This window comes from Bombina bombina, chromosome 6 (assembly GCF_027579735.1).
Source record: "Bombina bombina isolate aBomBom1 chromosome 6, aBomBom1.pri, whole genome shotgun sequence".
In the NCBI taxonomy this organism is placed as follows: Eukaryota; Metazoa; Chordata; class Amphibia; order Anura; family Bombinatoridae; genus Bombina; species Bombina bombina.
In genome coordinates, this window is record NC_069504.1 from 569,808,673 (window position 1) to 569,825,779 (window position 17,107).

At 42.3% G+C, this 17,107-nt stretch overlaps 1 protein-coding gene across 2 annotated transcripts in view; it reads left to right on the forward strand.

Moving 5' to 3' along the window:
• The window catches only part of LOC128663281 (uncharacterized), a 264,171-nt gene that overhangs the window by 170,050 nt on the left and 77,014 nt on the right, over positions 1–17,107 (forward strand). Inside the window, exon 4 of one of the 2 annotated variants that reach the window (XM_053717535.1) lies at positions 13,608–13,682. The exons of the other annotated variant lie outside the window; for it this stretch is intronic. Within the exon in view, the coding sequence (XP_053573510.1) occupies positions 13,608–13,682 (75 nt within the window). The remainder of the gene's footprint in view (positions 1–13,607; positions 13,683–17,107) is intronic. 2 annotated transcript variants of the gene reach the window in all.

The window sequence follows — 17,107 nt, forward strand, 5'->3', positions numbered from 1 at the left end:
GTAGGTGAGTTTGGGAAGGAAGGACATTTTAAGGGATGCTATTCTTCCCATCCAGGAAATAGAGTTATGATCCCATATGTTTTTTAGATCGCGCAGTTCCGACAATAGATGGAGATAATTGTCTTTTACCATTTGTGTTACACTACTGGTTATCCTCATGCCTAAGTGGGTGACCTGCTCAGTTGTCCACTTGTTAAATTGATCCTTCAGTGTAAGGATGTAGTCTTGTGGGTAACCCCACCAAAATATTTCAGTTTTGAGTACATTGAGCTTGTAGAAAGAGAGGTCCCCAAATGTCTCCAGGACATCCAGTAGTCCTAGGTATGGCTCTGGCAGGGTCAGCTGCAAATATGGTGATGTCGTCTGCGAATAATGCGATTTTCTGCAAAGTGCCTGACAATCTAATACCCTGTAATGACGCGTCTGATCGAATTTTTGCAGCCAAGGGTTCGACCGCTAGGGCTAATAGTAGGGGAGAGAGTGGGCACCCCTGCCTTTTGCCATTCGATATGCGAAAAAGAGGTGACTGAAAGCCAAGACCCCTAACAGTAGCAGTTGGGGTGGAGTATAGGGCTTGGATAGCCGTGCAAGTTGCGGTAGGAAAATTAAAAGCTCTAAGTGTTTCCCATAAATAAGCCCAACGAACCCAGTCAAATGCTTTCTCTGCATCCAATGAGATGACAGAGAAAGCCTTGTTCATCCTAGTGGAATTGCATACTATGTTAATGAGACACCTTGTATTGTCCGGTCCCTCCCGATTTTATATGAATCCCACCTGATCCGGGCTGATCAAGCCCGGCGATATCTTGCCAATTCGGTTGGCTAGTATTTTAGAATAGATGTTGACATTGATCAGGGAGATTGGTCTGTAGCTGGAGCAGAGGGAGGGGTCCTTATCCGACTTGGGTATCGTGACAATGGCAGCCTCTAGAAACTCTTCTCTGAGGGTGCCATCTTTTCCCACCAAATCAAAGAACCTAAGCAGGTATGGGGCGAGTTCATGAGTGTATAATTTGTAGAATTGGGTGGGGAATCCATCTGGCCCGGGGGCCTTAAAAGGTTTCAGGCATTTAATTGTTTGTTTAATTTCCAGCAGTGAGAGTGGTGTTGCTCTACTGTGAGTGTAGGAAGATTCAGGGTGGACAGGTATAGCCTGATGTCTTGGGTAGAAGTAGGTGTTGGGTTCTCCATGGTTCCTATATTATATAGTTTGGAATAGAAGTCAGCAAAGCTTTCTCCTATCAGGAATGGTTTCTTATACAATTTGTTATTGTGGTGAATTTGAGATATGCGAAAAGTACTGTGCTTGTGTCGTAATTTGTTGGCTAGCATGGTGTCGGCCCTGTTTCCCTTGTGATAGAAGAGTTGCCTTAATTTAGAGAGGTTTTGTTGGGTGCGATTCATTTCTAGTCAGTTAATATGGTCCCTGACAGCCGAGATTTATTCTGCCGTTTCTACGGAGATAGAGGCACGGTTGCTGGATTCTAAAGTCCTAAGTTTAGTGTGCGCCAGCGCCAGTGTTAGGCCAGTCAGCTTTCTCAAATGACTCTGTTTGTGGAAAATAAGGCCCCTAACCGTCGCTTTAATAGCGCCCCCAAAGAATGTCGTCAGAAGTCTGTTCGTTATCATTCTGTCAAAGCAGTTCAATCAGGTCTAGTCTCAGTTCTTCCCAAAATGGAATGTCTGCCAAGACATGTCGTGAGAGACACCAGGTAGTTCTGGGCAAAGGTTTGTTGGAGAGATATAAATCAGCTGTAACTAAATTGTGGTCAGACCAGGAGCTAAGATAGATGTCAGATTGAGTGATCGAGTGTAGGGTCCCCACCTGACAGAAAATATGGTCTAGCCGGGAATATACTCTATGTGGGTTTGAGTAATGGGTGTAATCCCTCTCCCTAGAGTGCAATGACCTCCAGGCATCGAAATAGCCATGGTGTATCATTATGGCCCAAAACTTTGCAGAAGTGTGGTTTGCCTGAGGGTTGCTACTGTCTAAGTTTGCAGTCTTGTGGTCTAAGCTGGGGTCCCATGTCATGTTGAAGTCGCCCGCCAACAAGATCCCTATCTGTATTGGTCAACTATTTGGAGAATTTTAAGGAGGCACGCAGGCTGGCGGGAGTTGGGCAGATAGATAGAGACAAACATATGAAGTACGTGGTCTAGTTCTTTTTTCAACCAGGTCAAGCTTAGCTACTTCTTGTGCTGAGGGCCATCTATCTAAGATGATAGAGGCAGGAAGACTTGATGGAAATGGGTGAAGTTGTCATCAGGTGGTGCCTTGCTATTAAGGAGGAAGTGCATGGGGTCTTTGAGAGTCCTGCAGCTGTTGTGTTTTCTGCCTCTTAGGCCACTGATCTTTGATGGGCCAATCAGGAGCCGTGGCTCTCAATTTCAGCTTAACAGGGGCAGATTCTAGTGGACTATTGTTTGTGAGTCCCCATTGTGCGAGTAGAGCAGTTCCCTGGGCCAACGAGGACACTGTGTGTGTTTGGTTATCCCTCAAGATAATCAGTTTGGCCGGGTAGCCCCACCGGTACTTAATACCTGCCCTTCTGAGCACCATTGTAATTGGCTGGTTCTGTATTGTAATGTATATGCCGACAAATGTATATGCCGACAGGTCCGGCAACAGTTGAATATCTTGACATTTCTCTGCCAGTTGTGGTTTGCGGAAGGCAGCCTGCATGAGCTTGTCTTTAAAGAGAAAGCTGTGGAAACAGACTATAACGTCTCTACGTTTATCGTGTGAAACAGATCTTGGGCGCAAAGCCCTATTAGCTCTTTCCATAGTGGTAATCATGCCCTCAGTAGGGCCCAGCAGGTCTCCAAAAAGCTCTGTTAGGTAACGCTGCAAATCCACAGGTGGGATGTCCTCTGGTATCCCTCAGAACCTGATATTGTTTCTTCGGACATGGTTTTCGACATCTGCAAGTTTAAATTCAAGTTGGCTTAGTTGCGCATCAGGCTCCGGAGGGTCGAGGATCTGCTCCGGAGCAGCTGAAACTGGAGGGTGCAGCGAGGTGCCTTGAAACTCCTGGGGGCACCGGAGGTAAAAGACTGAAGCAGCTGTGAAGGTTTGGTACCTACTTTACCAACAAACAAAGAGAAGTCACCTACCTGGTCTGGATAGGGCCCCCTCGCTGCGTGTCAAGCTTCGGGTGGAAGAAGGAGAGGCAAGGTGTGTAAACGGGTAGCCCTGAGGGAACATACATATATACAAGTGGTAGGTGGCGCAAATATTGCTAATTCCCTCTGTTGCGATGTTATTAAGATATAGATAAAATAGAAAATATATACAAATACAATGCAATCAATAAAATAACTGATCTATAAACCAATAGTGTATTATAACACTCAATGTAATAAAAAGTTATTAATATTATATAAACAGTTAAAATTGACTACATATGACACCGGTGTCAGCACAAAATAATCCTATAAATAATTCCTCTAACTTCAGTAAATAATCCATCAGCCAATAGGATTTTTTCTACCTTAATTCCGATTGGCTGATAGAATTCTAACAACAATCGGAATTGAAGGGACGCCATCTTGGATGACGTCACTTAAAGGAACCGTCATTTAGTAAGAATCTGTCGGATGAAGAGGATGCTCCGCATCGGATGTCTTCAAGATGGACCCGCTCCGCATGGATGAAGATAGAAGATGCCGTCTGGATGAAGACTTCTGCCCGTCTGGAGGACCACTTCACCCGGCTTGGATGAAGACTTCTCCCGGCTTCGTTGAGGACTTCGGCCCGGTTGGGTGAAGACTTCTCCCGGTAAGGTGATCTTCAAGGGGTTAGTGTTAGTTTTTTAAAGGGGGGATTGGGGGGGGGGTTTAGAGTAGGGTTGGTTGTGTGGGTGGTGGGTTTTAATGTTGGGGGGGATTTGTAATTTTTTTACAGGTAAAGAGCTGATTACTTTGGGGCAATGCCCCGCAAAAGGCCCTTTTAAGGGCAATTTGTAATTTAGTGTAGGGTAGGGCTTTTTTATTTTGGGGGGGGCTTTTTTTTTTTTTGTTAGGGGGATTAGATTAAGTGTAATTCGTTTAAATATCTTGTAATTTGTTTATTATTTTCTGTAATTTAGTGGGGTTTTTTTTGTACTTTAGATAATTTTATTTAATTGTAATTAATTGTATTTAATTTAGGAAATTAATTTAATTGTAGGGTAGTGTTAGGTGTAATTGTAACTTAGGTTAGGTTTATTTTACAGGTAAAGTTGTCTTTATTTTAACTAGGTAGTTATTAAATAGTTAATAACTAGTTAATAACTATTGTACCTAGTTAAAATAAATACAAACTTGCCTGTAAAATAAAAATAAACCCTAAGCTAGATACAATGTAACTATTAGTTATATTGTAGCTAGCTTAGGGTTTAATTGACAGGTAAGTATTTAGTTTTAAATAGGAATAATTTATTTAGTTATAGTAATTTTATTTAGATGTATTGTAATTATATTTAAGTTAGCGGATGTTAGGGTTAGGGTTAGACTTAGGTTTAGGAGTTAATAACTTTAATATAGTGGCGGCGACGTTGGGGACGGCAGATTAGGGGTAGGTGGTGGCGACATTGGGGGCGGCAGAGTAGGGGTTAATAAATATAATGTAGGTGTCTGCGATGTTGGGGGCAGCAGATTAGGGGTTAATAAGTATAATGTAGGTGGCGGCGGTGTCCGGAGTGGCAGATTAAGGGTTAATAATATAATGTAGGTGTCGGCGATGTCGGGGGCCGCAGATTGGGGGTTAATAAGTGTAAGATTAGGGGTGTTTAGACTCGGGTTCATGTTAGGGTGTTAGGTGTAGACAAAAAAAATTATTTCCCCATAGTAATCAATGGGGCTGCGTTAGGAGCTAAATGCTGTTTTGTTAGACTTTTTTTCAGCCGGCTCTGTAGGTAAGTGAGCGGTGAGCATAAACTGATCATTAGCACCGCATAGCCTCTAACGCAAAACTTGTAATATAGGCGGTAGTTAGGTAGTGTGCATTGGCATGCCTTCTCCTAAGTGTGCATTTTATATGCAACTGAAAACAAATTTGGCATTACATTTAAACAAAAAGTACCTTAGTTACACCAAGTTACAATGAAAGTAAAGTTTAACTTTGCAGTTACATTCTTTGCTGTAGACATTAGACATTGATGTCCAATATCCACATAATCTTACAGATGTTAATACCATGAAAACCCAAAGCAAAAATATATAGAAATGGGAAGCAACTGAAATGGTGTAAATTGCTTAAGCTTAGTTGCAGACAGGTACTTACTGTAACTAAGGCAAGCTGGTTAGCTGCAAATTGCAGTTGTGTGGTATTTACTTTATACAATTTTAAATCCATAACTTGAGGTATTGTGACACATGATGGTATGCCAAGCTGTGTTATTGAGCTTTTATTAGTGACACCTCATGTAACATGTACCACACCAATAGGAGTCAGCGGCCAAGGAAGACAGTCAAATCATATTTTATGATAAACAACTAAGAAGCATTTAATGGTTGATATAACCACACTGAAAACAGGCTACTCAAAGTTGTTTTTATATTTCAAAAGCTAGGATAGCTTTAATATCCATGTTATGATGAATCAGAACACATGTAAAATACCTTACAATACTGTAATAGCACCACCCCCCTGCAATAAATGATGCCCCCAGCCCCCCTGTAATAAATTATGTCCCCAGCAATAAATGATTCCCCCAGCAATAAAATGATGCCCCAGCCATAAATGATGCCCCCAGTCATAAATTATGCCCCAGCTCCCCTGCAATAAAATGATGCTCCCAGCAATAAAATGATGCACCCTGCAATAAAATTATGCCCTGAGACCCCTGCAATAAATGATGCCCCCAGCAATAAAATGAAGCCCGCAGGCCAGCACCCCCTGCAATAAAATGATGCCCCCAGCAATAAAAGGAAGCCCCCAGGCAAGCCCCACTGCAATAAAATGATGCCCCCAGCCCCTACAATAAAATGATGTCCCCAGGCCCCTGCACTAAAATGATGCCCCCAGGCCACAGCCCCCTGCAATAAAATAATGCCCCCAGCCATGTTGCATTAAAATGATGCCCCAGCCCCCCTGCAATAAAATGATGCTCCCAGCCCCCCTGCAATAAAATGATGCCCCCAGCACCCTTGCAATAAAATGATGCCCCCAGCACCCTTGCAATAAAATGATGCTCCCAGCAATAAAATGATGCCCCTAGCCCCCCTGCAATAAATGATGCCCTCAGCACCCTTGCAATAAAATGATGCCCCCAGCACCCTTGCAATAAAATGAAGCCCCAGCACCCTTGCAATAAAATAATGCCCCCAGCACCCTTGCAATAAAATGATGCCCCCAGCCCCGCTGCAATAAAATGATACCCCAGCCGATGCAATAACATGATGTCCCCAGCACCCCTGCAATAAAATAATGTTCCCAGCTCCCCTGCAATAAAATGATGCTCCCAGCAATAAAATGATGCCCCCAGCCCTCCTGCTATAAATGATGCCCCTAGCAATAAATTGAAGCCCCCAGGCAAGCCCCCTGCAATAAAATGATGCCCCCAGCCCCCCTGCAATAAATGATGCCCCAAGCAATAAAATAAAGCCCCCAGGCCAGCCCCCCTTCAATACAATGATGCCCCCAGCCCCTGCAATAAAATGATGTCCCCAGGCCCCTGCACTAAAATGATGCCCCCAGCCCCCTGCAATAAAATTATGCCCCAGCAGCCCTGCAATAAAATGATGCTCCCAGCAATAAAATGATACCCCCAGCCCCCTGCAATAAATGATGCCCCCAGCAATAAAATGAAGCCCCCATGCCAGCCACCCTGCAATAAAATGATGCCCCCAGCCCCTGCAATAAAATGATGTCCCCAGGCCCCTGCTCTAAAATGATGCCCCCAGCCCCCTGCAATAAAATGATGCCCCCAGGTCCAGCCTCCTGCAATAAAAAGAAGCCCCCAGCCCCGCTGCAATAAAATGATGCCCCCAGCAGCCCTGCAATAAAATGATGCTCCCAGCAATAAAATGATGCCCTGAGCCCCCCACATTAAAATGATGCCCTGCAATAAAATGAAGCCCCCAGGCCAGCCCCCCTGGCCCCTGCAATAAAATGATGTCACCAGCCAGGCCCCTGCACTAAAATGATGCCCCAGCCCCCTGCAATAAAATGATGACTCAAGCCCGGCTGCAATAAAATGATGCCCCAGCCCCCTTGCAATAAAATGATGCCCCCAGCACCCTTGCAATAAAATGATGCTCCCAGCAATAAAATGATGCCCCAGCCTCCTTGCAATAAAATGATACCCCCAGCACCTTTGCATAAAATGATGCCCCAGCACTAAAATGATGCCCCCAGCCCCCCTGCAATAAAATGATGCCCCCAGCCCCAGTTGAGGACTTCGGCCCGGTTGGGTGAAGACTTCTCCCGGTAAGGTGATCTTCAAGGGGTTAGTGTTAGTTTTTTAAAGGGGGGATTGGGGGGGGGGGGGTTTAGAGTAGGGTTGGTTGTGTGGGTGGTGGGTTTTAATGTTGGGGGGGATTTGTAATTTTTTTACAGGTAAAGAGCTGATTACTTTGGGGCAATGCCCCGCAAAAGGCCCTTTTAAGGGCAATTTGTAATTTAGTGTAGGGTAGGGCTTTTTTATTTTGGGGGGGGCTTTTTTTTTTTGTTAGGGGGATTAGATTAAGTGTAATTCGTTTAAATATCTTGTAATTTGTTTATTATTTTCTGTAATTTAGTGGGGGGTTTTTTGTACTTTAGATAATTTTATTTAATTGTAATTAATTGTATTTAATTTAGGAAATTAATTTAATTGTAGGGTAGTGTTAGGTGTAATTGTAACTTAGGTTAGGTTTTATTTTACAGGTAAAGTTGTCTTTATTTTAACTAGGTAGTTATTAAATAGTTAATAACTAGTTAATAACTATTGTACCTAGTTAAAATAAATACAAACTTGCCTGTAAAATAAAAATAAACCCTAAGCTAGATACAATGTAACTATTAGTTATATTGTAGCTAGCTTAGGGTTTAATTGACAGGTAAGTATTTAGTTTTAAATAGGAATAATTTATTTAGTTATAGTAATTTTATTTAGATGTATTGTAATTATATTTAAGTTAGCGGATGTTAGGGTTAGGGTTAGACTTAGGTTTAGGAGTTAATAACTTTAATATAGTGGCGGCGACGTTGGGGACGGCAGATTAGGGGTAGGTGGTGGCGACATTGGGGGCGGCAGAGTAGGGGTTAATAAATATAATGTAGGTGTCTGCGATGTTGGGGGCAGCAGATTAGGGGTTAATAAGTATAATGTAGGTGGCGGCGGTGTCCGGAGTGGCAGATTAAGGGTTAATAATATAATGTAGGTGTCGGCGATGTCGGGGGCCGCAGATTGGGGGTTAATAAGTGTAAGATTAGGGGTGTTTAGACTCGGGTTCATGTTAGGGTGTTAGGTGTAGACAAAAAAAATTATTTCCCCATAGTAATCAATGGGGCTGCGTTAGGAGCTAAATGCTGTTTTGTTAGACTTTTTTTCAGCCGGCTCTGTAGGTAAGTGAGCGGTGAGCATAAACTGATCATTAGCACCGCATAGCCTCTAACGCAAAACTTGTAATATAGGCGGTAGTTAGGTAGTGTGCATTGGCATGCCTTCTCCTAAGTGTGCATTTTATATGCAACTGAAAACAAATTTGGCATTACATTTAAACAAAAAGTACCTTAGTTACACCAAGTTACAATGAAAGTAAAGTTTAACTTTGCAGTTACATTCTTTGCTGTAGACATTAGACATTGATGTCCAATATCCACATAATCTTACAGATGTTAATACCATGAAAACCCAAAGCAAAAATATATAGAAATGGGAAGCAACTGAAATGGTGTAAATTGCTTAAGCTTAGTTGCAGACAGGTACTTACTGTAACTAAGGCAAGCTGGTTAGCTGCAAATTGCAGTTGTGTGGTATTTACTTTATACAATTTTAAATCCATAACTTGAGGTATTGTGACACATGATGGTATGCCAAGCTGTGTTATTGAGCTTTTATTAGTGACACCTCATGTAACATGTACCACACCAATAGGAGTCAGCGGCCAAGGAAGACAGTCAAATCATATTTTATGATAAACAACTAAGAAGCATTTAATGGTTGATATAACCACACTGAAAACAGGCTACTCAAAGTTGTTTTTATATTTCAAAAGCTAGGATAGCTTTAATATCCATGTTATGATGAATCAGAACACATGTAAAATACCTTACAATACTGTAATAGCACCACCCCCCTGCAATAAATGATGCCCCCAGCCCCCCTGTAATAAATTATGTCCCCAGCAATAAATGATTCCCCCAGCAATAAAATGATGCCCCAGCCATAAATGATGCCCCCAGTCATAAATTATGCCCCAGCTCCCCTGCAATAAAATGATGCTCCCAGCAATAAAATGATGCACCCTGCAATAAAATTATGCCCTGAGACCCCTGCAATAAATGATGCCCCCAGCAATAAAATGAAGCCCGCAGGCCAGCACCCCCTGCAATAAAATGATGCCCCCAGCAATAAAAGGAAGCCCCCAGGCAAGCCCCACTGCAATAAAATGATGCCCCCAGCCCCTACAATAAAATGATGTCCCCAGGCCCCTGCACTAAAATGATGCCCCCAGGCCACAGCCCCCTGCAATAAAATAATGCCCCCAGCCATGTTGCATTAAAATGATGCCCCAGCCCCCCTGCAATAAAATGATGCTCCCAGCCCCCCTGCAATAAAATGATGCCCCCAGCACCCTTGCAATAAAATGATGCCCCCAGCACCCTTGCAATAAAATGATGCTCCCAGCAATAAAATGATGCCCCTAGCCCCCCTGCAATAAATGATGCCCTCAGCACCCTTGCAATAAAATGATGCCCCCAGCACCCTTGCAATAAAATGAAGCCCCAGCACCCTTGCAATAAAATAATGCCCCCAGCACCCTTGCAATAAAATGATGCCCCCAGCCCCGCTGCAATAAAATGATACCCCAGCCGATGCAATAACATGATGTCCCCAGCACCCCTGCAATAAAATAATGTTCCCAGCTCCCCTGCAATAAAATGATGCTCCCAGCAATAAAATGATGCCCCCAGCCCTCCTGCTATAAATGATGCCCCTAGCAATAAATTGAAGCCCCCAGGCAAGCCCCCTGCAATAAAATGATGCCCCCAGCCCCCCTGCAATAAATGATGCCCCAAGCAATAAAATAAAGCCCCCAGGCCAGCCCCCCTTCAATACAATGATGCCCCCAGCCCCTGGAATAAAATGATGTCCCCAGGCCCCTGCACTAAAATGATGCCCCCAGCCCCCTGCAATAAAATTATGCCCCAGCAGCCCTGCAATAAAATGATGCTCCCAGCAATAAAATGATGCCCCCAGCCCCCTGCAATAAATGATGCCCCCAGCAATAAAATGAAGCCCCCATGCCAGCCACCCTGCAATAAAATGATGCCCCCAGCCCCTGCAATAAAATGATGTCCCCAGGCCCCTGCTCTAAAATGATGCCCCCAGCCCCCTGCAATAAAATGATGCCCCCAGGTCCAGCCTCCTGCAATAAAAAGAAGCCCCCAGCCCTGCTGCAATAAAATGATGCCCCCAGCAGCCCTGCAATAAAATGATGCTCCCAGCAATAAAATGATGCCCTGAGCCCCCCACATTAAAATGATGCCCTGCAATAAAATGAAGCCCCCAGGCCAGCCCCCCTGGCCCCTGCAATAAAATGATGTCACCAGCCAGGCCCCTGCACTAAAATGATGCCCCAGCCCCCTGCAATAAAATGATGCCTCAAGCCCGGCTGCAATAAAATGATGCCCCAGCCCCCTTGCAATAAAATGATGCCCCCAGCACCCTTGCAATAAAATGATGCTCCCAGCAATAAAATGATGCCCCAGCCTCCTTGCAATAAAATGATACCCCCAGCACCTTTGCATAAAATGATTCCCCAGCACTAAAATGATGCCCCCAGCCCCCCTGCAATAAAATGATGCCCCCAGCCCCCCTGCAATAAATTATGGCCCCAGCAATAAAATGACGCCCCCAGGCCAGCCCTCCTGCAATAAAATGATGTCCCCAGTCCCTACAATAAAACGATGTCCCCAGGCCCCTGCACTAAAATGATGTCCCCAGCCCGCTGCAATAAAATGATGCCCCCAGCAGCCCTGCAATAAAATGATGCTCCCAGCAGCCCTGCAATAAAATTATGCTCTCCGCAATAAAATGATGCCCTCAGCCCCCCTGCAATAAAATGTTGCCCTGAGCCCCTCTGCAATAAATGATGCCCCCAGCAATAAAATGAAGCCCCCAGGCCAGCCCCCCTTTAATAAAATGATGCCCCCAGCCCCTGCAATAAAATTATGTCCCCAGGCCCCTGCACTAAAATAATGCCCCCAGGCCCCCTGCAATAAAATGATGCCCCCACATTTGCCCGATTGCGGTAGTGCAATAATTAACCAACTATTACAAGTGGCTGGAGTTATTGCTACCACTTTGAAAATTAACCAGAGATTAGATCTCTGGTTAATTTTCTAAAAGGGCATTGCAGTTTTTAATAAAAAAATAGCATATTTTTTTAATTAAAACAACTGCACTAGGCAGTTTTTGGGGTCCAAAGTTGGTGGGAGTGGGGTAAAAAAAAATGGCACTGAAAAGTGCCTTTACATTGCGGTCTATGGTAACTGTTTGTTATGTGGTATATATACTTTTATACATATATATGTATGTGTTAATATGTGTGTATACACATTTTAATATATAAATATATATGTATATATTCATATACATATATATTTAAAAATGCTGCCCATCGATGAGCTACTTACTCCTTTCTCTGTGTGAGGCTCTGATGCTGTCTCTGACGGCATCAGAACAAGGCTCCCATAGGAGCCTAAGGAAGTGAGCTCTTGTGAGCGCAATGCTTCCTAGCAATGTGAACGCAAGCTTGCATTTGTTTTGCAATTTACTTGTAATACCAGCGCACATTATCGCGCATTGGTATTACAAAATGGATTGCTAATATTGCTTGAATGCAAGCAATATTTAGCTCTCCTCTTGTAATCTGGCCCTTAATACATCAGCATCAGCACAATAACAGCACAAGCTCACACATAGATACATAAATTCATGTACAAATATATATATATATATATATTTATATATATATATATATATATATATATACGAGAGGGGGGGAAGAATGCCAAACACACCCCTAAGGGTGGATGGTAAACTACACAAAAGTCTGCGCTGTAGTAATCACTTCTATATATGTGTTACAAGCAAGTGGTCCCCTTGATCAGCCGCTAAAATCTCAGCAGAGGAGTTAACCCTCAAAACAATTGAGATTGAGATTGAGATTGAGGGTGGCGATTGAGATAGCGCTAGATGAAGGGGCCCAGAAACTGTATAGTAGTTACCCAGCTCAAAAATATTATTTTAGATGGGGACAATAAAATAAGGAGAATAGGTATAAATATTGTGCAAATGCAAAAAAACATGCATATGATGAGAAAATTGGAATAAAAAATAACAGTAAAAAACTGACATAAGCAGGGCAAAATAATACAATACCATATACGCTGGTTACTCAAATATTGTAAACATGTGTTAAATTGCAATAATGCTAATGAGAGCCCAGTATTGTAAATGTAATCACACCAAATGATAACCGGTAGGTATAGCACTTACTAGAAAATACCTCAATCTTATGAGGTAAGTTGCCGCTTCTAATAATGGAAAACCTCCTGTGGTGTCTTATGTTGTTGACTGCAAAAAAGATGATGTATTCGTTCTTCTCCCCTTGGAGTATGGTGTATGGAGCCAGGAAATAACTTGTTAAGAATCCCTCCGTGTGTCCAGTGGTTCATTCATGAGTCTTAATTTTAATGCAAGTCCACCTTCAGTAACTGTTACTTTAGAAGTGTTATGTAGTCAAATAGTACAGCAGATTGCATGGATGTGAGTGGATTATTTACAGACAGCATAAAACAACCAACCTGTCTGGACACACTTATTTTATGGAGAATTCTAAGTTTACTAAATAATACACTGCCAGTAAAAATGATATCCCCTAGATTTTATTGGGTTCATATGCCCATGCTGAGCCTACTACCCTTCAGCATAAGATCATGACCCATTGTTCTTGAATTTGATTTTTATGAAAAATACTCACAGCCTCAACTTTACTAAGCACCTTAATATACTTGAAAGTTACTATCATATTACCTCTTTCCCTTCTCTACTCTAAGCTAAACATACTTAACTTTCCTGATAAGTGTTATTTTCTAGACCATGTACCATTTTAGATGCCCTCCTTTGCACATATTCCAGCTTGTTTATATCCTTTTGGAGATATGGTCTCCAAAACTGCACACAATATTCAAGGTGAGGCCTAACTAGTGATCTGTTTAGTTGCATAAGCATTAGTGTGATCTCTGTTCCTGTTGTTGACTTTTGGAACCGTTATTTAGATTACCCTTTTGCTGGCTTTAAACACCTGGTTTCTGCTGATTACAGTGGATCCTGACCTCTGCCTGTTTCTTGACCATCCCTCTGCAATTTCCTTGAACACTGATGGATCTTTCTGGTTCTGCTTTTCAGGTGATATCTATGGCCAGCGCCTAACTACCAACTGCAGTACACCTTCTGCATTCCTGGTTCCAGCTAATAAGCAAGGTAATCCCTTATTATTTACAGTATGTCAGCAGAGAAGGAGCTGGGCAGCAGCACAAATGTGCAGACAGGCACCCAAAGCTATAAAATATACTACTCCAAGAAATATTAAAGCTACAGCTTTTTGAAAATAGAGGGTTTTGCAGGGTTTTTTTTTTTGTACCTGGTACCTATTGATGTCTGCAGTGTTGACATTTTGACAGTAACAGTACTCGTACACAAACTTACATTAGTCAATAACACCTAGTAAGCCAACGGAGGGCTAGATTACAAGTGGCACGTTAACTGATGCGCACGAGTGATAAGGGGTTAATCACGATGCTTTGTGCACCTCGGGAAGTAGTGCGTGTATTACAGGTTGAAAGTAAACAAGTTCGCTTGAGCACAATTGAAATTAACGCGTCAGGATAACACGACTTCAGAGCTCTGGTTAACTGTTATGCGAGTCAAAAAAGTTGCACAAAATACATTTTAAAAGTACAGTTAGACTCATAGCACTGTCTATTAAAAATTATTGAAAAAAATATTGCATAAAAACGTTATAATGGGGCCGAATTATCATTGTGCAAGCGGACATGATCCGATATTGCGGATCATGTCCGCTGCACATCGATAAATGCCAACAGCATACGCTCTCTGCATTTATCATTGCACCAGCAGATCTTGTGAACTGCTGGTGCAATACTGCCCCTTGCAGATCCGCTAGCAGGGGTGTCAATCAACCCTATCGTATTCGATCAGGTTGATTTCTGTCTATTTCTGTCCGCCGCCTCAGAGCAGGTGGACAGGTTATGGAGCAGCGGAACAGAAATACGGGGCATCAAGCTTCGTACGGAGCTTGATAAATATGCCCCAATGGCTCAAAGATATGAGGTTTCAGGTGTTTAAAAAAAGGCAGGCAAAGGGCTTTAACATAGAGATAGATACCTACATACATGTCTAAGGGCTTGATTACAAGTGAAGAGCTAATTTATCGTGCACCCATAAACAGGAGAATTTGCACTCAGTGAATTAACCAGAGATCAAATTTCTAGTTAATTAAAAAAATTTCCCCAAATTTCACCCAAAATAAAGTGTTGTTTTATTAAAACGTAGCATCTTTATTTTTTTAAATAATAATTGCACAAAACAGTTTTAAGGTGTTAAAGTATGTGGATGTGGGGTGTTTGCAGTTTATGGGGACTGTGTTTAAAACTGAAATATATATTTATATGCTTATATACATATATATTTATGTGTTAGTATGTGTATATACACATATATTTTAACTTTGCTGCCCATCGCAGCGTGACTTACCCCTTTTGCTTTGCTAGGTTCTCTCTGCCATGAGTATTGGCGTGAGAACGAGGCTCATTTGCGTGTGCTAATATTACAAGTGTAGCGCAAATATCAAGCTTGCGAAAGCTTGCGTAATCTAGGCCTACATATGTATATGTAAGTAAATATATACAGTATCTCATAAAAGTGAGTACACCCCTCACATTTTTGTAAATATTTTATTATATCTTTTCATGTGACAACACTGAAGAAATTACACTTTCCTACAATGTAAAGAAGCAAGTGTACAGCCTGTATAACAGTGTAAATTTGCTGTTCCCTCAAAATAACTCAACACACAGCCATTAATGTCTTAACCATTGGCAACAAAAGTGAGTGCACCCCTAAGTGGAAATGTCAATATTAAGCCCAAAGTGTTAATATTTTGTGTGGCCACCATTATTTTCCAGCACTGCCTTAACGCTCTTGGGCATGGAGTTCTACCAGTGCTTCACAGGTTGCCACAGGAGTCCTCTTCCACTCCTCCATGACGACATCACAGAGCTTGCACTCCCCCACCTTCCGTTTGAGGATGCCCCACAGATGCTTAATAGGGTTTAAGTCTGGACCTGAACCAAATAAGTTTATCTTGGTCTCATCGGACCACATGACATGGTTCCAGTACTCCATGTCCTTAGTCTGCTTGTCTTCAGCAAACTGTTTGTGGGTTTACATGTGCATCATCTATAGAAGAGGTTAACTTCTGGGACAACAGTCATATAGACCAATTTGATGCAGTGTGCGGCATATGGTCTGAGCACTGACAGGCTGAACCCCACCCCTTCAACCTCTGCAGCAATGCTGGCAGCACTCATACGACTATTTCCCAAAGACAACCTCTGGATATGACACTGAGCACGTGCACTCAACTTCTTTGGTAGATCATGGTGAGGACTGTTCTGAGTAGAACCCGTCCTTTCAAACCGCTGTATGGTCTTGCCCACCGTGCTCCAGCTCAGTTTCAGGATCTTGGCAATCTTCTTATAGCCTAGGCCATCTTTATGTAGAGCAACAATTCTTTTTTTCAGATCCTCAGAGAGTTCTTTGTCATTAGGTGCCATTTTGAACTTCCAGTGACCAGTTTGAGATAGTGTGAGAGCTATAACACCAAATTTAACACACCTGCTCCTTATTCACACCTGAGACCTTATAACTCTAATGACTCACGTGACACTGGGGAGGGAAAATGGCTAATTGGGCCCAATTTGGACATTTCGACTTAGGGGTGTACTCACTTTAGTTGCCAATGGTTTAGACATTAATGGCTGTGTGTTGAGTTATTTTGATGGGACAGCCAATGTACACTGTTATACAGGCTGTACACTCACTACTTTACATTGTAGCAAAGTGTCATTTCTTCAGTGTTGTCACATGAAAAGATATAATAAAATATTTACAAAAATGTGAGGGGAGTACTCACTTTTGTGTGCATATACATTAAAGTAGTAGTAGAAGAAATATTACAGCTATAACTTTTTGAACATAGTTGTGTGGGTTGGTACAATATGACTTGTGTGGAATTGCTGGATGCAGTGGGACTAGAACAGTGGACGATCACACTACTAGAACACAGTTAGAGAGATCACTTACACAGCTAACTGAGTGATATAGATTGAATATAAATGTTGTCAGACACAGTACGACTCATGTTGCTGCCTGAAGTTTTGGCACATTGTGGATTGTCACACTGCTAGGATACAGTCAGATAACTCAGTTACTCAAAGTACTAGGTAATAGTATATTAAAACTAGGAAATAAATAGGAAGTAAAATAGCAGTTTAGGAACTTGTTTTGTATTTTTGTGTTGCTTTCTGTAATGTTGACAGAGTTTATATATTACATATATAACTGAAAAATGCAGAGATGTAGAGTTGATTGGATTAGGTATAATCATAGCACACCTTAATCTTAGCAATGTCTGGGAATACATCTGTACATTTTAACCCATTCAGAGCTGAACCATCCCTTCTGAAGAATTACAGGGCCCTGCGCCCTAGAGGTTTAGACATTAATGGCTGTGTGTTGAGTTATTTTGATGGGACAGCCAATGTACACTGTTATACAGGCTGTACACTCACTACTTTACATTGTAGCAAAGTGTCATTTCTTCA